Source organism: Pipra filicauda, unplaced genomic scaffold (assembly GCF_003945595.2).
Source record: "Pipra filicauda isolate LSUMZ 115617 unplaced genomic scaffold, ASM394559v2 scaffold14_size4853619_pilon, whole genome shotgun sequence".
NCBI lineage: Eukaryota > Metazoa > Chordata > Aves > Passeriformes > Pipridae > Pipra > Pipra filicauda.
In genome coordinates, this window is record NW_024103985.1 from 384,949 (window position 1) to 409,247 (window position 24,299).

General features: G+C 54.5%; 1 protein-coding gene across 1 annotated transcript in view; it reads right to left on the reverse strand.

The window, feature by feature from the left end:
- Positions 1 to 2,185: 2,185 nt before the first annotated feature.
- The window catches only part of NCOR2 (nuclear receptor corepressor 2), a 237,704-nt gene continuing 215,590 nt past the window's right edge, over positions 2,186 to 24,299 (reverse strand). The window contains exons 29-47 of the mRNA XM_027733181.2: positions 21,479 to 21,631; positions 21,011 to 21,097; positions 20,283 to 20,560; positions 18,726 to 19,089; positions 16,956 to 17,183; positions 16,596 to 16,841; positions 16,304 to 16,453; positions 15,731 to 15,871; positions 15,459 to 15,621; positions 14,499 to 14,932; positions 11,974 to 12,117; positions 11,676 to 11,809; positions 11,157 to 11,350; positions 9,421 to 9,567; positions 8,987 to 9,132; positions 7,733 to 7,786; positions 5,499 to 5,726; positions 3,631 to 3,810; positions 2,186 to 3,505 (exon numbers count right to left, since the gene is read on the reverse strand). Coding sequence (XP_027588982.2) covers positions 3,330 to 3,505; positions 3,631 to 3,810; positions 5,499 to 5,726; positions 7,733 to 7,786; positions 8,987 to 9,132; positions 9,421 to 9,567; positions 11,157 to 11,350; positions 11,676 to 11,809; positions 11,974 to 12,117; positions 14,499 to 14,932; positions 15,459 to 15,621; positions 15,731 to 15,871; positions 16,304 to 16,453; positions 16,596 to 16,841; positions 16,956 to 17,183; positions 18,726 to 19,089; positions 20,283 to 20,560; positions 21,011 to 21,097; positions 21,479 to 21,631 — 3,647 coding nt within the window. The 3' untranslated portion in view covers positions 2,186 to 3,329. The remainder of the gene's footprint in view (positions 3,506 to 3,630; positions 3,811 to 5,498; positions 5,727 to 7,732; positions 7,787 to 8,986; positions 9,133 to 9,420; positions 9,568 to 11,156; positions 11,351 to 11,675; positions 11,810 to 11,973; positions 12,118 to 14,498; positions 14,933 to 15,458; positions 15,622 to 15,730; positions 15,872 to 16,303; positions 16,454 to 16,595; positions 16,842 to 16,955; positions 17,184 to 18,725; positions 19,090 to 20,282; positions 20,561 to 21,010; positions 21,098 to 21,478; positions 21,632 to 24,299) is intronic.

Here is a 24,299-nt window from a genome sequence, read left to right on the forward strand (position 1 = left end):
CCCAAGTGTAGGTTCCCATCAGAGCAAATCCAGCGTGTCTCTCTCTCCCAGTCTCATGCACCCCTGGCCTGCTCCCCTACGCCGGCTCCCAGCCCAAGGCAGGCTGTCCTGGCATGATGGGGACATGCAGCACAGCTGGGGACTGAGCTCCTACAGAGAGCCAGGAACATGAGCCAAAGTGTCCTGCTCCCTGCTCCACAAAAGATCCCAAAGGACCCCATGCAGCAGGGGTGTGAGGCTGCTGGAGCACTGCAGCAGCTGGGGGGGCCACTGGTGCCTCCCCAGCACCTCCATGTCCTCCCAGCTCTGCCACACTGTCCCCTCCTGCAAACACTGCCCTGCTCAGAAGCTGGAGGGTACATCTGCCCAACCATCCATCCAGCAGCACAGAGCCAAAAACCCTAAAAGGGCTGAAACAACCCCACAAATACCTGAAAACTTCTCTGCCACACTCACAGCACCCTGGGCATTGCTGTGCTTTGGGGCTTTGGGGTTCCTGGCCAGCCCTGGCCCCTCACCTTGCACACAGGGAAAACACAGTGGAGAGACAAAGAGATACACCTTTACGGGGTTGGCACTGACAAGTGGGACTGGCTCTTAAACTCTCCATCCCATGGCTTCAGGTGCCAGCCATGCTGAATGCTGCCTGGGACTAACAGGGAGGGCAACCCAACCCCGCTCCAGCTGAGGAGGTGAGAAGGTGGCTCTGCAGCTCCTGGCTGGAGCCCATGGCCCTTCCTGATGTCACGACACCTGGCTGCAGGGCTGGCACGGGGTGCCCACATGGTGAGGGACCCAAATGCCACCCCAGCACCTCCATCCCCAGCATGCTGCAGCACCACTGGTGAGACCAGCCATGGCAAAGCCATGGCTCAGTGCCTCTGCCCCCAAGGCAGCAGCTCCGTCCCCCTTCTCTCGCCTTCTTGCCACGTCTCAACCCTCGCTGGGATGCTGGCAGGGTCTGCGATGCCACTTGGTGGAGCTGCCAGCTCTGCAGCCACCTTCCACCAGCACCTGGCACCGCCAGCCCTGCAGCTGCTATCCATGGGCACCCGGCATCGTCAGCTCCGCAGCCACCTTCCACCGGCACCTGGCGCCTTCCTGGACATCTGGAGACACCAAGCAGCACACAGTATTGCTACTGTGCCAAGTGGGAACTTTATTCTTCGTTGTGGTTGGGTTTTTTTTCTCTACTTTTTCCGAATCGGTTAAGGAGGCAGCTTTGAAGATGGGTTGGATTTGGATAATTCTTTTTTTTCCCAGCAAAATCTGCAACATTTTAACAGCGTTACGCCCAGACATCAGCTCTGTGAGTTTGTACAGCTCAGAGCCACGGAGACACCAGCAGCAATAACCTGGGAACGGAAAGACTTCCACATCGCTTGTGCATTGTCTCGGATTTTTTTTTCTTAAAAAAAAAAAAAAAAAAAAAAAGCACAACAGAAAAGACACAAACATTGATGAACATTAAAAACCTGTACATTGTAAAAAAAAAAAACCAAAAAAAAACCCCCAACAACAACAACAACAAAAAAAAACAACAACCCCCAAACAAACAACAAACACCATCATTCTCTTGCTTTGAAATCAGAATCAACCTGGGAACGTTGCAGGGGGAAAAGAAAGATCCGTGGGGAAGGTGACGGCTCCGGCTGTGCCACTGGGCCCGTGTGTGGGACGCGGGGGCTGCCGCCCACCCAGACGGGCTGGGCTGGGCTGGGGCTCCTCTAGAGCATAGAATGCAAAGCATTTAATACATTTTATTTCTTTTTTTTTTTGCCATTTGTTTTTCCCCCCCAGAGCGAGAAAGCAGAAGTGAATGAAAAAAAAGTCTAATATTTTGTTCTTTAACCATGTAACTGCGGATATGAGCCAACATCATGGAATGAAAAAAATAATGTAAAGTAGAGCATTCGTGTGTATCACAAAAATACAATAAAAACTTTTTTTTTCCTTTTTTTTCCTTTTTGTCTTTTTTTTTTTTTTAAAGTTTCCTGTGAACTCCCTGCCACGCCGGTCTCATGCCCGCTCTGCCCCTGCCCCGGCCAGCTCGGAGGGCTCTGGAGAATCAACGTCTACAACCAGCAAAGGTGTGTGTAACGGGGGGCCCTGCAACCATGGCAAGATTTTGTTTGGTTTTTTTTTTTTTTTTAAACTAAGTACATACATTCTCCTGACTCCCAGATAACTTTGATGGATCATTGTTACCTTTTTTTTTTTAAACCCTTCCATACAATGGACAAACGCATCAAAGCCTGCATGTAAGAACAGAACCTCTTTTACAGCATGTAATACTGTGTTTTGTTTAAGTCCTTCCTTGCGTAAAATATTGACATAATTCACTGAAGGTATCAAAAATATACCCTGTAGACCAATACAATTTACAATTGCCTTTTCTCACCATTCAGAAAACAATGCACTTAAAGCAACCGAGCCCCTCGGTGGGCAGCACATGAGCCAGCCCTGGGACGTCCCTGCCCGCTCCGAGTTACCCGGGATCGCTTCCACCGAAGGGACCAGGATTTTTTGTGGTTTTTTTTTTTAAGAAACAGCTCTTCACTCCCTCCCCTGCCCGCTCATCCCAGCCACATTCAAAGTGTGTCGCTGCGGGGCTGATACGTCTTGTGACATGGGAATGACAGGCCACCAGCCCTCGGATCAGCTGGGGAACCAACCCAGGGTGTTCCGTCCCGTTTCGCTTCTTAAACCGTTTTTCTTTTCTTTAACCCGCTCCAGGTTTTGCATTTCTGTGGCACATCCCCATGGCTGGGATGTGGGGGAGCATCCCACAGCCCGTTGCACAACTCCGCAGGAGCATCCCGTGGCCCCTCGCTCGACTCCTTGGGAGCAATGCCACAGCCCCTCGCCCGACTCCGCGGGAAAGCGCCAGCAGAGCGTCCGAGCGCGCGGCCCCGGGACGGGCGCGTGGCAGCTCACAGTCCCTCTTGAGCGCAGGGGTCACCGCCCAGCACGGCTGCCAAGATCGAAGATGGGTTCCTTGGGTTTTGTCTCGTTAAGGCTTTTTTCTTTTCTTTATCGGACCAAAGAGGATGCAGAAATTCCCAGATGTTGAGAAAGAAAAAAAGTAACCCAAACAAACAAACAAAAATAATAATAATAATGAAAAAAAAATAACACCCCCCCCCCCCAAATTGGCTGGTTGGGGAGGAAGGGAAAAAATAAAGGAAAAGGGAAAAACGAAATAGCTCTGCTCCTACATCTTCGCTCGTGAGAGCCGGCGGGGCCGGGGCGGTGGGCACTCGCCCGGGGCGTCCCGCTTGCTCCCCACACCCTGGGTTTGGTCGCCGTCTCCCTGCCCCGGGCTCCTCTCATTCACTGTCCGAAAGGGTTTCGTACTGGGAGCAGAGCAGGGGCTTGGGCTCCTCGTCCCAGGCATGGTGCTGGCTGCTGGGGGTCCCCTGCGGCAGCGGGGCGGCGGGGGCTGCCGTCACCACCCCGCTGGGGAGCCGCATGGTGAGCGGGTTGTAGGGGAACGGCGTCGAACCTGCACGAGAGGAGGAAGCAGAGAGTCAGCGGTGGGGGGTGGCTGTTCCCACATCCCCCTGCAGCCCCTCCACACCCCTGTGAGGGTGGCACGGCCACTCTGGGGACCCGTCCCCCGAACCCTACCTGCAGACGATGGCCTGTCCTCCCAGACGCGGTTGGTGAGGGGTGTCCTGCGGTTGCAGTCCCCCTCCGAGTGCACCGAGGAGACCGAGGGCGGCCGCTCGCCCGAGGACAGACCCGGCGCCGGGGACTTGGCCTTGCGGCTGTTGGGCCTGGCAGCGATCTTTGGCTTCCCCCCTCCTCCTGCGAAAAGAAGCACCTGCTCGTCACCCGGCTCATCGTGACAGGATTCAGGGGATCAGGGAGGGGGTGCAGGTTCCCAGCGTTTCTCTTTTTAGGAGCTTGCAAAAATGGCTTGTGGCAGGAGAAAAGCTCACCCCGGGCCGATGGCACCATGGGAGAAGGGCAATGGGGCAGGCAGGCACAGCAGACAGAGGAGGTCTCTCTCCCCTCCTGGGCTGCTCTACCCTGTGGGTTGATGCCACCAACTGTCCCATGGAGGGATGTGGGGCAAGAGCAGCCACGTGGCTTTGGCCAAGCTATTTCTCTGCAGGGTCTGCTCCTGAGCCAGCTCAATGCTCAGCCCACAAAAATGGGTCATAGGATGGAGCTCCATGTGCTGCTCCATGTTCACAGGCAGTTGGCAGGGACCCTCCAGGAGCTACATGGGTGCTGGAGCCCCAGACACATTCTTCATTCCCATGGTCTACATGCTAGGATGGTCTTTGATCCGTCCTTACAGTAGAATCCCTGGGGCTGTTTAGCCAACTTTTAAAAGGTTTAAAGCCAAATGGGCCTCTGCCAGGGATGTAAGCCTGGATAAACCAGGGGGAGCTCCCCAAGGGGGAGGGATAGATGGGCTCTGCATCCCACCTCGCCTGGCCAGGCAGCCTCTGCCGGGCATGGGGAAACATGGCTGGAATAAGCTGCTGGTTTCATGCAGGAGCCAGAAAAGCTTTTCTGCAACAAGCTTTAGAGCGCCTGGTGTGAGCTGACCTGGAGGAAGGTGCACATGTGCGCCCAGGACACTGCTCCTGAGTCAGGGACTCTGTGCCTGGATTGCTGAGGGTGATCCCTAGCACTGGTGCCATGCTCTGTACAGGGGCCTTGCATGAGGCACTCTACCCTTAGGAAGCATGCAGGGGACAAATGCTCCCTCGGATCAGCTGAATCCATCCCTGACTCCCCTCCTCCCTCCCTTCCTTAACTGGGGATCTGCTCAACAACCCTCCCAGATCTGCTCAAGTCCCCCTGAAGCTGAGCAGACCCCACCATGGGGCCCAGTGGGCTTTGCAAGCCCCCCACCAGGGCCCACAGGACAGCTCACTCCCAACCCTGCTCTCTTTATCATCTCATCTCCCATCTATCACTTTTAGCCCCCTTAAAAATCTCCCTCTTGCTCCAGGTGCTCCCAGATCCCATCAAACCTCCCGTGCCAGGCTGGATTCTGCCCTGACACCCCAAAGCCCAGGGTGGCCACCCTGCCCTGTGTCCCCCACTCTGGTCCTTCTCAGCTCCTTCCTCTATTTTGGGAGCACTGGTCCCACCCAGGGTTTACAGATAGTTGGGGTGGCTATTAAGGTTTATGGCTTTGATTTTTGGGTGGGGGTTTTTGCCCCCATAAACCTTTCCATTGTGTAAAAAAAATACATAGGAAAAAGAGATATTAAAAACCAACAAATGGGGAAAGGAGCAAGTCAGTGGTTTAGAGAAAGCAACAGCACCTTCAGAGACTATTAAATTAACATCAAACAAGACCAGGATTAATCAGCAGATTCACAAAGCTCAAAGCTGGGGGAGGGTAGGGAGAAAAGAAAACCAAAATGAACAAAAAATGGGGAAGGGGAGGAATAAATCCACCCGTCAAAGGGGAAATTTAAAGGCTGAGAATTAATAACACAGAGAGAGCGAAGGTGGAGAGGGCTGCAGACCTGGCAAGGAGCGCACGTCCTCGTTTCGTCCATCAGCAGGAGTTATGGGCATAGCAGCGGGCAGGCTTGCACTGGCATTCAGAGAGTTAAAAGCATTGGCACTGAGAGGTGAGCGCTCTTCCCACTGCTCGTCATATTTACCCATTAGGGCTTTCCTAATTATTGCCTCCAACCCCATGTTGGTACTGGAATTCTCTTGGACCGACTGGCTCCTACAACTGATTAGCCCTGGGAGATACGGGAGAGGGAGGAGAGAGGGGACGGGAGATGGGGGGGAGCCAAATGAGAAGAAAGATGGGGGGGACGGGGAAAGGGGGAGAAAGGAGACAAGGGAGAAGGGAAGAAACAAACAGTCAGCACATTCTCGCAAAGCAACAAACTTTGTCATCTTGTTCTTTAAAGCGCTGCGATGCACCCGTCCTCCTCCTCCTCCGCCCGCTCCATCCCGCCCCGGGGCTCAGCAGGGGCTGGCAGTGGGACGGATGGGACTCACTCTGGGATATATGGGTTTTGGGAGGGTTCCCTGGGGCCAGGGGATGGGAGAATGGGGGAGTAAGGGTTTGTTGCTGATCCCCAGGGAGCAGCTGCAAGAAACAGGGGCTGCACTCCCAACATGGGAGGCATGGGGGCAGAAAGAATGTCACCTGGATGTGGGATCCATATGCACACACAGCAAAAGTCGGTGCGCCAAGAATATGGAGGCTGGGACAGTTTCCCATAAAGAAAGTCACGGGGAAGAAGGGTGAGTACCCCATAAAAACACTTGATCAGAAAGAAGGGCCTGGATTTGGCCCTGGCATCAGAGGTGGCAAATGCAGGCAGCTCCTGGAGGAGAGCACGCAGCCCATGGAGCTGCCTGTGTGGGGTAGGGTGATGTGGGGAGAGGGGAGCGCCCTTTTGTCCCTCCTCGTGCTCTTTGCAAGCCCCCTGCCCACTGCCCCAGCCCTCCCTTCCCCCTCCAGGCTGGGTGCCCACGTGGGCCAGAGGCCCCTGGGCTGAGCCGCGGCTACGGGGCAGGATGCAGAGGCGCAGTGGTGTCCGCGTGGGTGTGAGTCTCAAGCCATGCAGTTATGGAGCAGCACCGCACAGGGACCGAGGCTCAGCCACGCCACCATCATTCCCGGGGTGGCGGTTACAGGGAACAAGCAAGGGCAAAATACAGACATGAAACTGCCAGGCACCCCAGCTCGCCCCATCCTGAGGTGTTCCTTTTGGGATTGCCGCCCTTCTGCTCAGAAAGGGACGGATCCCAGGTTCCTGTAAACCTGGTTTGGACATTTGTCTCTCCGTACATGGGCAGGGTCTCTCCTGGTCCCCTCTGGCCAGAACTGACCCCCAAATTTTGGCTGCCAGGGACCCTCAGGTCCCACCTGGCTGTACCCGCTCATCCCAGCAGATGATGTCAGCCGGCTCCTTCTCCCAAACACATTCCCATGGGTGAGCAGTCTTACACCACTGGCCCTCCTGCTTCACCAAGCCCCTGCCCACAGCACCTCCTGCCCTTGGCTGTGGGAAGGCTGCTGTTCTCCTACTTAAAACTAACAACCCAAAAGCATTCCTGCTGTAGGAGAGCATTAATCCTTAATGAATTAAGTACCAATTAGTATTCCTCAATGGGGATTCATGTCATTCATTTGAGAGCCCACCTGGACATGTTGCAGGCAGTAACAGCACAACAGCGTTCCCACTGCCATTCCCCCTTGGGCTGGTCATGTTCCTGAGCCCCTCTCCATGTCCCAGCCATGTCCCCTTTTGGTCCTCAGCCATTGCCAGTTTGCCCAGCACAGGGTGCTGCTCTCATCCCAGTTTGCTTTTGCAACTGGTTCCTGCCTCGTGCCCATCCTGCAGAGCACAGACCCTGCTCCCCACCCTCACGTTCCCCTTCGCTGCTGCCCTCCCACCCACCCATGGCTGACCAGAAGGTCCCACCAAGAGCAAGGTGCTCTCTCCTGCTGTGAGGTCCACCTTGCTATGGTTTAACCCTCTGTTGGCATCAGATGGCTTGACTTTTAACCTCTCCTCAAATTCTGCCAGGTTTCCTGAGGAATTACACTGCCCTGTTTCCAACCCAACAGTAGAGTTATGGTGTGTCCTGAGGTTTCTGCCTCCCAGCAACTGTTATGCTTGGTCTTATGGGGCAAGGAGAAAAGGAGATGCTTAAATCTACCAAACCTCCTGCTTTCCATGCCTGTAAGCCCTGTGGGGAATGAGGTATGGGTATGTGGGGGATTTACCTGCTCCTGTAATCGCTGGCATGTTGAAAATCTCTGTCCCAGGCTGCCCAACATCTGGAGAAAAACAAAGAAGCTCTTCAGTATGGAGAGCAGCATGTGCAGGCTGGTGGCAGGGAGGACCTGCTGTGCCACCCATGACAAGATTCCCATGTTCCTGTCACGGCACCCAGCCTGACAGCAGCCCACCTCCCCCAGGCACTGGGGTGGGTCTGTGGGTGCTGGCTGGGACCAGGAACAACTCCCAGTACCTTTGGGAGATCCACAGCGGGTACCTTTTTCAGGTGGAAAGAGCAGAAAAGCAGAGCCCAGAAAGCCAGGGCAATGTCTTTGTGCTCAGTGCTGGCCTCCCTCCTTTTCTCCCTCCTGCCCTTGGGATTACAAGCTCCATGAAGCCAAACTCTCTCTCCTGCCTATGGGATTTCCAAAGGCTGAATGCCCCTTATCCAGGGAGCAGGTCTGGGCAGTGGGGAGGGCGAGGAGGAGGAGAAGAAATGTTAAATCAATATTTTCCCTCTTAGCTGAGCTGTTTGACTTGGATATCGTTTTCCTTAGAATAACGGAAATTCTCATCAAATAAGAGGTGTATCCTATTTCTATATATTTTCCCTTGATAAGGAAAAGTGTGGAAGGTCACAGGGTTCAGCCACGTGTCCCCAAAGGGGCATAACAATACTGTTGGCTCATGGTAACATCATCCAGGAGACGAGACAGCTCGGTCCCTCTTATCCGATGCAGCTGTTGTAAGATGGATTCAAATTGAATTAGTATTGACTGTATAATGCTGGGCTAAATTAAATTATGATCCTATCTACTCTATTAGCGGTTAATGAATGAATGGGCTGAATTTCTAATCTAAGCCAGCCTGGTTAGTTTTACAGAGCTGCACCAATATTGACGTAGGGCTTAAAGTAATGTTGGGGGGAGATGCATCCCAAGGAGGAAGGATTCAGCTTGGCTGGCCATTCATTAAAATATTAATTAAGTCTCTTTAAGTCTCCTCCATGCTCAGCTCATTATTTCCTTCCTACTTAGTTTATCTGGTGTGGGTGGGATTGGCAGCCCCAGAGCATGAAAACACAGGGTGGGAAGACCCCAGTGCCTCCCTGGAGTCCAACTCTTAAGTGCAGATGGAGCAGGCTGGGAGCTCCCAGCCCTTAACACAGCAGCACCCATTCCCAAATTTTCTTTGCTTCCTGTGTCCTTGAGGTTTTTCCCCACCAGTGCCCTCCATTTGTTCTCCCCACTGGTCCTTACTGTACTCTGTCTCGTTTTTGTTGGTCGTGCTGAGCTTCTTGATGATTTCCTGTTTCTTGGACTTCACCATGGCAGAGTTGCTCTCAGTCAGCTTGCTGAAGAAAGCTGGAGGCTGAGTGTTGTTTCCTGGGGACTTGGACCCCATCCTGCAAAGCAAAAGACCATTGGAAACCTCTGCAACGTCCAGTGCACAAAGTCCTACCTAGAGAGCCTCTGCCCTTGGTGTAACTGCTCAGAGTCAGCCTGGGCACTCCTGTGATACTCAGGATCTCCAGCCTCTCTCCCTATCCCAACTGCGTTGAAAAGCCTCTACGAGCAAACAGCACCCTGAGATGGGACACTGCTTCTGTCAGCAAGGAAAGGAGCCTGAGCCAGGGGACGTGTGGGGGCATCCCCATCCTCAGCTGCCTCCAGCGCCTGCTCCTGGGCAGTACCTCTGGTCCATGGGCTCTCCCTCGCGGAACAGGACGGGGTAAGGGGCGCTCTTGGCGTGTTCTGCTTCTCCCACGCCGTCTGGTGGAGACACCGGCTCGATACAGCTGTCAGCCCCGCCGGCCACGGCTTTGCCCTGCTCCGGGGACCTGCGGAGCAACGGGAACATGCCATCGGTTCTGTCCCTGCGCAGCAGCTTGGGGTTGAGAGAGGTAAAATGGCCAAAACTGTTTTCCTACAGCAGGGAAAACAGCAAAACCTTTCACATCCTGTGGACTCCTCGTGCCTCCTAACACGGGCCAGAGGGAGAGCCCAGCCTGGGCGTGCAGAGCTGGGCTGAGCCAAACCATGGCCCCGATCCCCCGGCAGCTGGACAGCCGAGCCACCCCAAACACAACTGCCCAGCAGGGATGAGGGACCAGTCCTGGGACCTGTCAGCTCAGGAGTGTCCCTGGCTGGCAGAGGGCTGTGACATTAACCCTTTGGGGACATGGATTTTGATTCTCCATCGTATCTGTGAACACAGTGGAGACAGCACCCGCCACCCCTCATGCACCTTGTCAGGGCCACACAGGGGCTGGCTGCAGGAGGGGGTCTGGAGCTGGGGCAGCTCAGAAAGCATCAACACTGGCCCCCGATGCCTGCCTGTGGCCAGAGCCTGGGAGACAGCCAGGCTCGAGTCTGCGAGGAATTTCGCACAGCAAGTTCTGGGAATTTACATCTTTATTCTTTCTGTGGTTTCTCTTCTTTTTCCTGTTTTTTTCATCACTGGGTGGTCAGGGCTGGGCTCTCTCCTTTCATGTTATAAAGCCAACTCTAGGACCAGGCAGAGCTGGGAAGAATAATCCCATTTACTGACAAGGAACCACCAGTCTGGAGGCACCACTCATTCCTGGATGCATTTGGGTCTCTGTGGCTATTGGGGTGGGAGGACAGACCCATTTTTTAATTCCAGAGAACAGCAATCAGACCTGCCTTGTAGCTGCACAGGGATTTGAAAGTGACTTTAAAACAAGTACAGGTGGTGCCTGAAATGGACAGTTACAGTTGCCAAGGCACTTGTGTCTAACAAACTTCTAATTCACTGAGAAAGATAAAGATACCGTTAACTTTGAACCATAGAAAACACGCTGCTTTGGGTTTTTTAAAACCATCTGGTCAGGGACTGAGAACCATGTGGTCAGGGACTGAGAACAGTGACAGCACAAGAGATGAGAGGCACAAACAAAACACAAGAAATTCCATCCCAACATAAGGAAACACTTTTTTCCTGTGAGGGTGCTCCAATGCTGGGACAGGGTGGCCAGAGAGGTGTTGAAGTCTCCCTCAGTGGAGATATTCAGAACCTAACTGGCCATGACTCAGGGTAACCTGCTCAAGAGCTCCTTTCCACCTAAACTATCCTTTGACACCTGCTAGATCATGAAGGAGATCACGCATGGACATTATGGGGGTCTAAAGAGCACTTTGAGGACAACAGGTATGGCAAGAGGCACCAGCACAGAGAAAAGAGGCCCAGCTCAGAAAGCAGTTTTACACTCTGGGCTGTGTAAGCAGGGAATTCACACAGCACCAAGCCTGGGAGCATAAATTCAGCAATGCCAAATGCCAGCCTGCCCAATGCACACCCTTACCAGGCCACCTGCCCAGCTCTTTGCCCTGCGCAGCCCGGGTCCACCTGAACTGAGACTGGCACAAGTTGCCCTGTGCCAGCTCGGGTGGGACTCTCTGAGCTCACCTTTTGCCACTTTCGTTCTGCGGGGAGATCCGTGAGGCCGCCGTGTGCTCCGGCTGCTGCAGGTAGGCCTCGCTGGGGGTGCGGCGCAGGTCCAGCACCGGGCAGGCCGCCCCGGGGAAGGAGTACACCGGCGCCTGGATGTGCGAGTTGAGCTGCTGCGGGTGGTGGCGCGTGTAGTCCTGCGTGATGACCTCCTAAGGAAGAAACCCCCCCGAGTCAGAAATAGAGCTGGTTTCTACCTTTGCTCTGCTGGGCCCAACTAAGAGGGCAAGCAGGAGGGAAACAGGCTGGTTTGTCCCTGCAGATGCAACATCTGCCTCCTGTCATGATGAGCTCCTTGGTGACCCAAACACCCAGGCTGAACACCCCTGATGCCCCCTGCTCTCCAGTCCCCAAACAGAGGTGCTGAGGTGTCCAGCATCACTCCCGGCCCGTCCCCACCAGACGTGTTTCATTTCGCTTGTCCCTCCTCCCCGGAGCCCCAGCAGGAAGGTGAAGGAGGAGAATGAGGTTAGTTACACTGATGTGCTGGGCCAGTGTGACCACCCGCTGGTTCATGCCCTTGGTGCTCTGCAGGGGCTGGCACTGGGGGCCGTCGGGCTGCCGAAGGTGCTGCAGGTGGGCGGCTTCGGGAGCCGAGCCCTTCAGCGAGCCTGGGGGGCACAAAGAAGACAACAGGCATGAGATGATGTCTGTGACCCCTTCCTTGAATGCCATCCCAGCACTGGGACACAGCAAGCAAAATCTGGATGAAGAAGACCCCCATGCCAGCTCAGGCTCTCCTGCGCCAGATGGCACTGCCATTCCCTGTCCTCACCTTGCTGTTTCTGCCTCAGGTCATGCTCCCCGTGCCCCTTCTCTGCATCCTGTAGCAGCTTGGCCCCTTTCTCATGCGACAGGCTGGGTGAGCTCACGGGACTCACTGCTTCCATCCGCTCAGGGCTGTAGCCTCCGTGAAAACCTGGGGAAAGGGGAGAACACAGTTAAAACCAGAAGCTTGCTTGGCTTTTCCCTGGTGCTGTGGCACTATTGCTTGTGGGCAGTCACATTTTCAGCAAAGGTGGGGAATAGAGATTAGGGTAGACCTGGCAGGTCACGCTGCAGGGACCCCTGGAGCCACTTCTGATGTCCAGCTGTGGTCATGGCTGCAGTGAAGAGGTGGTATCTTGTTCAAGCACAGGTGGACACTCAGCAGCTTATGGTGACACTTGAGTGTCAGGGACCAAATTCATCCCCTGTGGGTTCCCAACTTGTTCCCTCCCATTCCCCACCCCCTAAAACCTCCTCTATGCCCAGAGGGACTGAGATGCTCAGCAGGAGTGGAGGTGGCCGCACAAGAGGTCTCCAAGTGCTTTACAAAGAAAAGCCCCAAGCCCAGCATGGCCAAGACCAGGGACTTGAAAACCGATGTGAGGCCCTGGAGACTCCACATCTTGCTCCAGAGACAGCGGATGCACACACTGCAGGGGCAAAATTTGACCATTCTCTGCCTTTTAAGGCCTTTCATAGACTCATAGAATCATTTATGAAGGTTGGAAAGGACCTATAAGCTCGTTGAGTCCAACCATTACCCTAACACTGACAAGTCTACCAAATCCACCTCTGCAGAGACTCAAGCTGCATTAAAACAGGCAGAGCTGGAATGAGGAACCACCATCACCTTTCAACAGGGAGTGGAAACTGGGGCACAGTGGGTTATGCTTCTGCAGAGCAGGGGTGGAGGGTGGAGGGGCCCTGGAGGAGGCAAATGCTGCCTCTCACCAGCCAAGCACGTTTATTAACACAACTTCTGCCTCTGCAGACCTTTACCCTCCTAATGCTCCATTCCTCGAGACTGCCCACAGCAGGCACATCTGGCAGAGGATCCACAGCACTGCTGGAGGGTCCCTAGTGCCCAGGCACAGACACACTGACTCTGCCCCTACCTGAGGCACGGGGAAGGAGAGGAGTCCATGGAGAACCTCCCTGCACCAGGAATAGGGATGCAGCATCCCCCATCACCCCATATGTGCCAGCACCCACATGACCACACTTTGGATCCACCCAAGATGGAGTATCCTGCTCTAGAAAGATCCCTAGCCAACAGTTAGGTCCTGAGGAATGCCAGCTCCTTTCTGTAAGGTCATGGCCATAGAAGAGATGTCCTCTCCACAGCACAACATGCAACTGGAGGAAACACTGGTGCCAGGGAAGAAGGTGGAGGAGGGCTCAGCCAGAGCCACGTCCTTGGTCCTGGAATGTACTGATAGAAGAGGCAGGGACCAGATGTGACCAAGCAGTGGGCTGGGTGGGTCAGGATGTGCCAGTGAGAGCAGCTCTTCTGCCTGGCTACAGTACAGTGTCCACTCCACCCTTGGGTTACAGGAAGGGGAGTGGGGCAGCAACTCCCAGTGCTGATGGTCAAAGCAGATGCTGCAACTTGAAGACAAGGTCCCACCAAATCCCTACAGGCTGTCTGTTGCTTTTTCATGCTGATGGGAGCCTGGATGCATGCTCTGGGTGAAGGCTGGTCCCATCAAGAATGACCCGGACCTTAAATCCAGCCCCCTTCCTGCATTTTCTTTTGGAATAACTAAACCCAGCGCTTTTGTGTCCTACATAAGATTCCTATTAGGTGGTTCTTGTGGTCTGCTCTGGAAACAGCTGCTGAGCACGGGTGGGCTGAATGATCCCAGGACAGCCATGTCCATGGCGCCCACATTGGGCAGCATCCAGCACCAGGACCCTTAGTGAGGTCACCCCAAGCAAGGGGACCCCATCCACACTGAGACCCACGAAGCCCTCTGAGATCCTGCAGCTCATGAGCAGTAAGATGTGTGTCTGAAGGCCAGCAGCCCTGTCACACTCACAGTCCCAGTTCTCCGCTTCGCTCATTTGATTTATTACCCACAACTGTCCCTTACAGACTGCCTGGGAATTTCTAAGGATGGGGAAATCAAAATTAGCAAATGGCTATTGTCTGTAAAAAGCAATACCAGGAACTGCACGATGTTTGCAAAACAGGACTTGGCAATGGGAAAAACTAAAAGATGGTGGGAGAAGGAAGATCCTTACAACACACAAAAATAAAAAAGTCTGGAATAACACAACAACTGGAAAACAGAGGGACAAGCACACTCGGGGAGCTGATGAAGCCAGTAACCAAAATGTGCAACTAAAAATAAGAAATAATGAAACATAATGGGTGTCAGGCCACAGCTCTCTCACCTCTCCCCTCCAACTTCCTACCATCGCTAGTGCAGTCGTTACTCAGCGAGCCTCTTTCTCGCTGCCCCGTATCGCAAGACATTTGGCGCACGACAATCACACCTATGAAGTTGGCTGCTGTCGTGGTGGTCTTACCGAGTGCTCGGAGCTCCTGCTCCTGCATGGAAAAGCGTTTACTTTGACTCTTTTCTCTACTGTGCTGCTCGGAGCCTGAGGCTGCGTGCTGCTGGTCCAGAGGGTGATGGTGCTGCTGGCTTTTCCCCTGTCCTCTGCCATAGTGATGAGAAGAACCAGGTCCGGAGGCGGGCAAAGGTCTTGACTCCATGGCTTTAATGGGCGAAGGCGACTGTTCGAGGTTGGCCCCACTGGGCAGCTTTGAGGTGTAGATGTTGTTGTCAGTCTGGGCTCGTTCTGTCTTGGCTTCCCGCACCCTCGAGGCCTCTTTCTGCAGGATGGCCGGGTCCAGCGGGGCTGCGTAGCCGTCGGCCGCGCTGAGGGAGGAGCGCAGGGTAGAGGCCGAGGGGAAGGCGGTGGAGCGGATTGGTGATGTGGTAGTGGTGGAGGAGGTTCTGGAAGGAAAACGGAGACAAGGCCAAGATGAGAGAAGCACATGAGAAAAGGAATGCTGTTACCAGAGCCTCAGTGTCCAGCCTTGCCTGGCCAAGCTTTTTCCGGGGCTCCCCAGTGTAGGGTTGGCCTGTGCTGAGGCCAGCAAGGAGGGCTTGGATGGAGCCTCCACCATAGTAACTGGCCACAGGGTTATTGGGCCTGGATGACTGGAGAGTATAAAATCCATGGACAGGTCCCAGAGACCTTCATAACTCCACCACCAGGCAACCTTCAGCAAGAGGAGCAATACCTGTACTTGGGCACAGGCACGCTCCTGGTTTCTTTCCTGGCAGCAGGAAAAGCCACTAAAGAAAGCAAAGGAATTGGGCACCAAAACCTGCCTCTCCCCATCACAACTTCCCTGGAAGCCCCACTCCTGTTCCCACTGAGACTGAAGGCCAAAACAGCCCTCTCTCCATCCCCATGGCTCATTATAATTAACTGCCACAGTGGCACAGTGACAGGAGCCGTGGCAGGGGGACGTACCGCAGGACGGAAGGGGTGGGGGTCTCCGAGGAGATGATCTTCATGCTCGTGTTGTGGAGCACACTGGGGCGCTGCTGGATGGTCTCGTGGGTGCGGGGTGAGACGGGAGACTGCTGGTGGCTGTGAGAGTGGGAGGACGAACGGCTGCTGGACTGCTCCGTACCTGGGGGACAACACAAGGAATGGCTTCTTTAGCCCTTCATCCTATAGCCCCACCTATCTCCACCCAGCATGGGCCCCAAGGTGTGGTGCTGGACTCTTGCCTGGCCTACCTGGTCTCCAGATGGGCGCATGCTCCACCGTGGTGGATGCTAGGATGGATTTTTCACGCTCCCTCTCCCGCTCCCGTTCCCGCTCCCGTTCCCGTTCGGACACTGACGATCCCGACTGTTTGGTCATGTGCGTGGGCCCTCCTGAAACCCAACCGAAAGGCAGTGAGATGGCTGCAGACACAGCAATTGCCCCGGGAACGCTGCCTGCTCTTCACATCGCTGTGTCTGCAGAGCAGATAAGGAACAGCTCCATCCAAGGTCACCTGGAGCAGGACAGATGAGGGCAACCAGTGTGACAAAGCCCAGACAAATCATGGAATAGCTGTCCTGGCGCAACCTCTGGAGTATGACCTTCCACAGAGCTGTTTGCCAGCTGTCACTCTGGGGAAGAAGGGGGAAAAGCAGGGAAGCCCCCAACAAGCAGGGAGGGAGGGAGTCAGTGGACTGGTCACGGAGTGAGAATTAATTTGGGGTCTCCCCATCTGCCCTGGCATGCTGAGCCCATGGCCCTGGATTGATTAAGAGTGTCCTGCTCAACCATTTCCCCCTGGGAAAAGCAACCTGCACTGTTACCTGGGGAGAGTGGGGAGCTGCTGTGCCGACTGCCAAAGGTCTGGGGGGGCCCAGGGATGTAGGTGATGCGGTCCATGGTCGGGGCAGAGGTGCCAGGGGTAGGGGGCACGAGGACAGGCAGGTGTGGCACTTGGGACAGGTCGATGATGCCTGGAAAGAGAAGTGAGAGGACCATCAGGACAATGCCGAGCTGCGGCAGCTTGGCCATGCTGGAGCTGTCAGTGCTGGCCTGACCGAGCCTCCTCCTCCCAAACTTCCCCCAAGCCCCTGGACAGTGCCATGCCGGGAGCACCTGCTGCATAGTTGAGGGCGAGGGAGGGCTCCCGGGGCGACAGGCCGCGCAGCATGTCCGCCCGCTGCGCCATGGCCGTGGCCGCGGCGTTGTGGTGCATCTGCTGGGACGTGATGTAGTCGTTGATGATGGTCTGTCGGTTCTCCATGGCCGCCGTGTCCGGGTAGCCCCGGATGAGGTACGGGGGGTACAGGTGGGGGTACGTGGGGCTCGGAGCCAGATGCCTCGGCAAGTAGTAAGCAGCAGCTGGGAGAGAAAAGGATGCAGATGTGATGTGGCTTTCCCCAGAGACCTCTGGCTTTCAGAGCATAGCAAGGAAAAAAAACAATCCCAGACAGACTGTGCCCACAACAAAGGTACCTGCTTCCAGTTGGATTCCCCTGGGGATGGCGGCAGGGTCAAAAGGCAGTGGGATGTGTCCTCGGTACAGGTCAACCCCGCTCACACCGCGGAGCAGGTGCTCGTACGGGGAAATGGGGTGGTGGTGGTCAGGCACAGGGGCGTGCGGAGACTTGGAGTTGGTGAGCTCTCTCGATGTGGGGGTGATCTTTCTGTCCTGGGACACCGGCTTCCCAGCAGTGATGCTCCCTGCAGTAAGCAGAAGGAAGTGAGTCAGAGACTGAGTGCCATGGCCAAGTCATGTCCCCGAAGGATGCCTGCGGCCAAGCGTGTCCTCCAGGGACACTCATAGCTACCCTGAACTCAAGGGAACTTTCCCCTCCCTGCTCCCTGCACTGCCATGCCCTGTTACACCACCAAGATCAAGGCAGGCCAAGTCCCAGTTGCCCTTGAGAGAGAGGCCTTTCCCAAACCATCCCTCTACCCCAGCACATCCATGGTGGGCGGTCTGTGCATTCATCCTGGCCCGCACAAGCAGCCGGTGCTGGAGCCCTCCTTGTGCTCCTCGGACAGAGGTCACAGCTGCTGGGCAGAGATGGGGACCCTGAAACCCCTGGCAAGGGTGACGAAATATAGTTCAGTGTGTTTTGAGTACTTGTCATTCCCTGGAGCCAAAAACTCTTTCACAGCACACAGAGGGGAGGTTGGATCATGTTAGGGACTTCTCCCGGCCCTCCCAACCTGAGCTGGGCACTGGGGACACTTCTCATCCAACCTGAGACAAGTGTCACCAGCTCCTGTGTCCAAGCCCGCAGGATGGGGACAGTGGCTCGCACAGTCACCCCAAGCAGTGTGACCAACCCCCTTGCACCAGACTGCACACCAAATGCTGCCTGGGTATTCCTGCTGGCTGGGGAGGCACATCCCAGACTCAGTTTTTGGCAGACTGTGATGTCTTGTGTTGCACACTCCCACATCACAAGACTCTTGGATTAGGACATGGATTTGCGGGTGGGAGATGCAAAAGGCTCTGAAGCAGTTACCCATAGCCAGCAGGCTTGTTTGGGCAAGGTGTATTAGGGACTGGCTTCTGCACTGATCCTGCCCACAAATGTGCCATGAAGTAAGAGAGTTGTTTGTGCTCTGGATCTGAATGTGTCTTACCAGACCACTGAGCCCAGCCCAGACATGTGCCTGCTCCTGGGGAGCCCAGGTCTGACTCTGGGAGCAGGAGATGACCGATGCCAGGGCACACAGATGGGCAGGGGAGATGTCAGAGCATAGAGACCATCCCACTGCCTGGACCCACTGACTCAGAAGGGATTAGATGTTCCTGGAGGTGAGGCACTCAGGTGCCCAAGAGATGGATGAGATGGGCAAACACATATCAGGCTGGTGAGAAGTGTGAAGATCCCCCACCCAGTACCCCAAGCACTGCTTTCCTGCCCACCTGTGGAAAACAGTGCCGTGGGCCAATGCTGGGACAGGGAAGACGCTTTTGAAATACCAAAGGCTTCACCAGCCACAGCTCAAGTCTCCCTTTGGTTACCCTGGTGCAGGCGAGGTGCCCTCACTTCAACCATGTGAGCACCTCCAGGAAGGGTGCTGAGCCCCAGCTGTGCCTGGCAGCCACCCCAGTGCTGTGAGTCAGTTGTAGGTGCGGGGAAGAACGGGTTCAACAGGGACCTGCTGGGAACAGCTCGGGCAGGTGGGGTCAGCAGCCGCCTCCTGCGCACCTCCCCTGCTCGGCTGCTCCAAACTGGAGCATCAAATAAAAGGTTTGCCAAGTACCTTCGTGCTGCCGTGGCGTGGACTCCCGTGTGGAGACCGGAGACCCTCTGTGCAAGTGGCTGCTGAAGGCGGTGCTGTGCCCTGCCTGGTGGTCCTCATAGCCGAGGGCACTTTGGTGGGCCTTGCTCGGCTCCGGTACAATCACAGGAGCCCCTCTGGCAATGGAGCCACCCGAGTTTGTCACTGGGCTTGGCCTGTTTTTCAGGCTCTCTTCATAAGCTCTCTCCAGATTCCTCGGGTCTTGGATGACGTCCAGTGAGTGCACAGAGTGAAAAGTCCTGCCGGGACTGCCGATGATGGACCGCACGTCATGCTTTTTGGTACTTGAGGAAGAAGAGCTGCTGTCATACTTCAGTGGGGTACCCTGGGGACAGGAGGCAGAGGAGACATCAAAGAGGCATAGAGCAGAAGGGGATGCAGCAATCGCATCCCACCGAGTTTCAAGGAGACTCCTGAGTCCTCATTCAGTGGGTCAATACATCAAAAAAGCTTCCTTGGGCAAACAGCAACAGCCATCAGAAGAGCACAGAACCACTCGGCACGGCACGGGGCAGGGTGGAGTGCCCATCTTGCATGTCTTGTTGTGCTCCAACAAGATGATGATGAGTCACTGCTGAAGGCTGGCTGTGCCTATCACGCCTCTCTCCTACACACACAGTGAAATGGGGTAGGACTACAAGGTGCCATGGGAACCCTGCAAATATTTGGAGCCCAACAGGAGATAGTTTCATCCTAACTACTGGCCCTGCTGGGTTGCCACTTGCCCATAAAGGGAGGAGACCAAGTTTATTTGCACCCCGAGTTACAACTGCCAAGGGCACGGAGTTGACTTTGGCCTTGAAAAGAGAGGTAAATGTGTCCCTTTCCATTTACACGTGTAGATGGAGCATTGTTTTCTTAATGTGCAAGGGGGTTCCCTGGGTTTTGTGTTTATCCACTAGGAAGGATCATAGGATGGCTTGGATTGGAAAGTGCAGTGGGTTTCTGTGGCTGGGTTTTTGGTAGCGAGGGGGGGCTACAGGACTGGCTTCCCCTGTTCTGTGGAGCCAATGCCAGCCGGCTCCAGGATGGACTTCCTGCCACTGGCCAAGGCTGAGCCAACTAGAAGTAATAGTAATGCCTCTGTGATAACATATTTAAGAACAAAAGATTGTTTTGCAGAAGAATTCCAGCCAGGGAAGAGCCGAGTGAGAACATGGGAGCTTTGAGTCTTGTTTTGCCCGTGAAGGTGATCAGTCACTGACCTCTCCCAGCTCTTATCTCTACTCATGAATTCTTAGCTGTTTTTTTTCTCTCTCCTCTGTCCAGTTGCAGAGGGAGGGTGAGAGAGCAGCTTTAGTGGGTACCTGGTATCTGGCCAGGGTCAACCCACTACAAAAGGATCCTGTCAAAGATGGGGCAGGACAACCTGTACTCAAGCAGAGCCTTGAGTCTGACCAGCAATGCACCCCCAAGCTGTCTCCGCTCTCCTTTTACCTTGGGAATAGCCCTCAGGATCTGTGCAAAGACAGCAGCCTGAGTAGCGCTGATCACATCTGCTGTTCATCCCACACTCACCTGCGTGATGGAACCTTCCTTCAGAGGTCTCGTCAGAGAGATGTCCGGTGTCCGCCTCAGCTCCTCACGGGGAATCTCGTGGATTGATCTTCCTGCTTCTTTCACCGTGGCTACCAAGTCCTCATGGGCTGATTTCATTTTCAGAGGAGTAAGGCCCTCGTGAGATCTGACCTTGTAGGCATCAGATAAGTCCCTCGGTGGAGTGTTTTCCCTCTTGAGCTGTTTGGCTTCTCTTCTGAGGTAGTCCTCATGGGCCTCCACATAGGACCGAGGTATTCCTGCAACCCCCAAGCACATGATGGATGCAGAGGGAGATTCCCCAGCCAGACATTGGACTCCCACTCCCCATGCAGATGCTCACTTCAAGGGGGTCTCTAGTTAACACATGTAACTCAGGGACTAGTACCCAACTAAGCACACAGAGCAGCTGGACCACCTCAACATCTCCCACCACTTTCTGGACCCATTTCACACTGATTTCAATCTGTTCCATGTGAATCACTGACAATTTTGTCCCTGACTTGGGCAGAATTTAGGTTGGTGGAAACTGAGCAAGACTAAAAATCTCTCTGAGCACATGGCAGGGGGCTGGAAAAATTTGCGGCTGGACCTTGATGTGTCCATCCTTGTCTCCTCCTGTCCTACCCTGACAAAAAGAACAAGGGGCCATCCCTGGAGATGCTTCCCCATGTTACCTCTGTCCGTGCCCTTCTGCTTGCAGGTTTTACCTTGTGTAATCGAGCCCCTCATGTGATGCTGCTCCTTCAGGTTATGGGGACTGTGTCGGTCTGGAGGGATTGCTCGACCCATGAGACCTAGAACAGATCCAAGAGGGAAAGTTGGGTTGTGACACAGGAGTTAATTTACAATGAATACACGACAGTGTTACCAGGGATTCCCAGGACAAGAAAAAACATAATTTCTAAATTACTTATTTCTCTTTTTTTTTTTTAAATGTGCTTATTTTTAACCTATTCCTGAAACTGGTCTGCCAGGATAGAAACCAAAGGGAAATGGGTCAGTCTGTGCCCCTTGTCTTCCCATGCTGGTCGGATGCTGTTGGGATGTGCTGCAGGATACCAGCTAACCACTGCCAAAACACCGGCACAAGAAGGTGCATCATGTAGACAAGAGACAAGATGGGGTTTCCACAAGTCACTAACAAAACACAAGTGAAAGGTTTCACCCAGACCCACCTTCAATGCTGGCAGATAAGGTATCACGGGCTGATAAGCCCCGGCTGATCCTCCCCTCCATCATATCATAGGTCCGCTTAGTTCCTGTGGTCTCATGGGAAGCTCCCGAGCTCCTGCTGTCTTCTTTGGGACACTGAGAAGCAGCAACTCCACCTGGTGAAGGGAACATCAAGAGGCACCATCATCAGCATGGAAAGTCAGCATGGGCCAAGGGAGGGTGTTTACTGCTGTTTGTGTGCGTTGCTGAGAGGTCAGATCCCACCCCAGCATCAGCCACCGCTCCGCAGTGCCAGAAATATTGCATGGGGTTGGCTTCCAGGAAATTCAGTTGGTGTTTTCTCCCCTCCCTGCCTGCCTCAGACTCCAGATCTGTGCCTCCAGCTTGGGTAGGAGCATCCACCCTGACATGTCCCACTCCCTCCTTCCCTTTCCAGTGGGGCCATCACGTAGGCAGTGGGACAGCCTGGAGCCAGTGTGACATAGGTGGGACCAGCTGCAGTTCCCCTGGACTTGGCCCTCTGGGTCTGGAGAGTTTTGGGTTTTTTCCCCTGTTTGTTTTGATTTTTGCTAGACACCTACTGTTTGGGATCTTGGCCAGCCTTAACATTTGCCGAGACACTCCCTGGGTGAGAAAATCAGGGAAAATGGCAGAGAGGCAAAGCTGAGAATGATTACTTTGAAACAGTAGTGAGCACACATAAGAACTGGGAGAGATGGTGGAAAGTCCTATGCGGGACTGATGGAGCAAGTGCTACTGTGAGCAGAGACCACTTACTATCCCCTCATCTGAACCTGGAGCAGGTTCCATGCAAACAAACAGTGGACATCTGTCCTGAGCTACAGCCCCGTCACAAGCACAGTCCTGCCCGTGCCAGGCAGCATCCCACCCACCCCAGGCAATGGGCACCCATCATGTGCGGTGAGCTGTGAATTCAGCAGCTTCTGATCCAGCTGAATGCCTGGTGTTTATGTAACGAGCTCCGAATGGGGTGTCAGCTTGGAGAGACAAATGCCTCTGCCCATTGTCCCTGGCCAGGCCACCCCTGCCAATGATCTCCAGTGCCCTGACCCTTCTCTTTGTAGGCAGAGAAGGCGGTTGTACAATTAGAGAAAACGGAGAAGTTAAAAACATTCATTCCATTGTGGACAATCAGGAACAAAACTCCTCCTCAGCAAAACCAGTAATTAATAAAATGGGATTATTACAACTTCACACCCACTGTTGGTTTCCGCAATCAGCACCCACTCAATCCACGAAGTGTTTGGGGCTGTGTGTGGGGAAACAAGGGGGTCCGTGCCTGAGCCTTCGCTTCAGCTCCATTTGACAGGAGAAATCCGGGGGTGACATTCAGAATCAGCCAAGCACCGTGTGGCAGACGCGGGCGATGTGCCCGCACCCTGTCATCAAGGCACATCTGTTGCCACCAGCCCTTCTGCAGGAGGGGACGTGCTCCCAGGCACCCTTTGTACCACCGGGAAGCAGGGGGAGGGCGTGAGAGAGAAGAGAGACTAAACAGAAAGAAAACCACTCCAAACCCACGTCCCTCGCCTTCAGCAGCCATCAGCAATCATATGCAGGATGAGAATAACCAATCTAGCACAATTCAGCTCACACATGCTACAGGATCTCGTCTCATTACAGCTCTTTTATTTTAAGCACCCTCATGACACTAAAGAATTTGCAATTTTTTTCCTGCTTGCCAAAATTCATAATCACGAACAGTTTCAGTTTTCTTATTTAATTTTTTTTTAACTCTTCTGCTCCTGGCTGCACAGCCTTGCCAGGCTGTACGGGGGGGGAAGGAGAGAGGCAGGGCTGGCAAGGCTGCAGCAGCACACGGGATCACTTGGGATGTGATAAACGCTATCAAGCATGTAAAAGGCTGCTGGGGAAAGGAAGGAATTAATTCCTCATCTGTGTCCATGGGGGGTAGGATGAGAGGTGACAGGCACAGGCTGCAGCCAAGGAGACTCGGGCTGACATGAACAGCGGGAAAGAGTTTGGTCTGCAGCTCTCCTTCACTGCCTGGAGCAGGATCCCAGATTTGGGCATGGGCAGCCCTCCCTGCCAGGAGCCCTCCCCATCTCTTCCTGATGGCACCATTTCTGAGATCAGCCTCGTTCGACCCCCAGCCTGGGCAGAGGAGATTAAAATAGCTTCTTGCACAAACAAGTCCTGAAACGCTTCCTGCGTCCTCCCCAGTCCAAGCCCTGCCAACTGTCCCAAAGGGCACCCAGTGCTCCACAGTGACACTTCTTATCTGGGCTAGAGTTGACAGTGGATATGGGGAGGCATGGGATGAGCCAGTTTCCACGTGGCAGGCGAGAGGCATGGCACAAAGCCCTGTCCTGAAAGGTCCTGCGGTCCCAGGGAATGCACAGAGGTAACATCAGCTGGAGCTTGTGAGTTGTCCCCCATGGCCTGACCTGAACCCTCTGCCTCTGGCCCTGGATGAAACAACCAACCGTGATGAAACCAGCTGCTGGCACTTGTGGGCAAGAGGAAAGGGACTTCTTCAGGACACGCTCTGCCTGCAGGACTGACTGCAGCGCCCCAGGGAGGGGTGCTCTGCCCCAGGGAGGCAGGGGGTTCAGGCAGCACAGCAGCTGGCCAGAGACACCTGCTGAGGTGGCTGATGTTGGAATCTGCTTCTTAGCCATCTCCCAAACTCAACTGAGAAGTGACACATGAGGATGGCTGTCCCCATGCACACCAGAGCACATGCCAGTATTTTACCCCAGGAGGATGCGGGGCTGTAGAGTCTAACTCAGCTCTTCCTGAGCCCAGCTGTGGGGTAGGAGGAGCCTGGCTCCACAACAA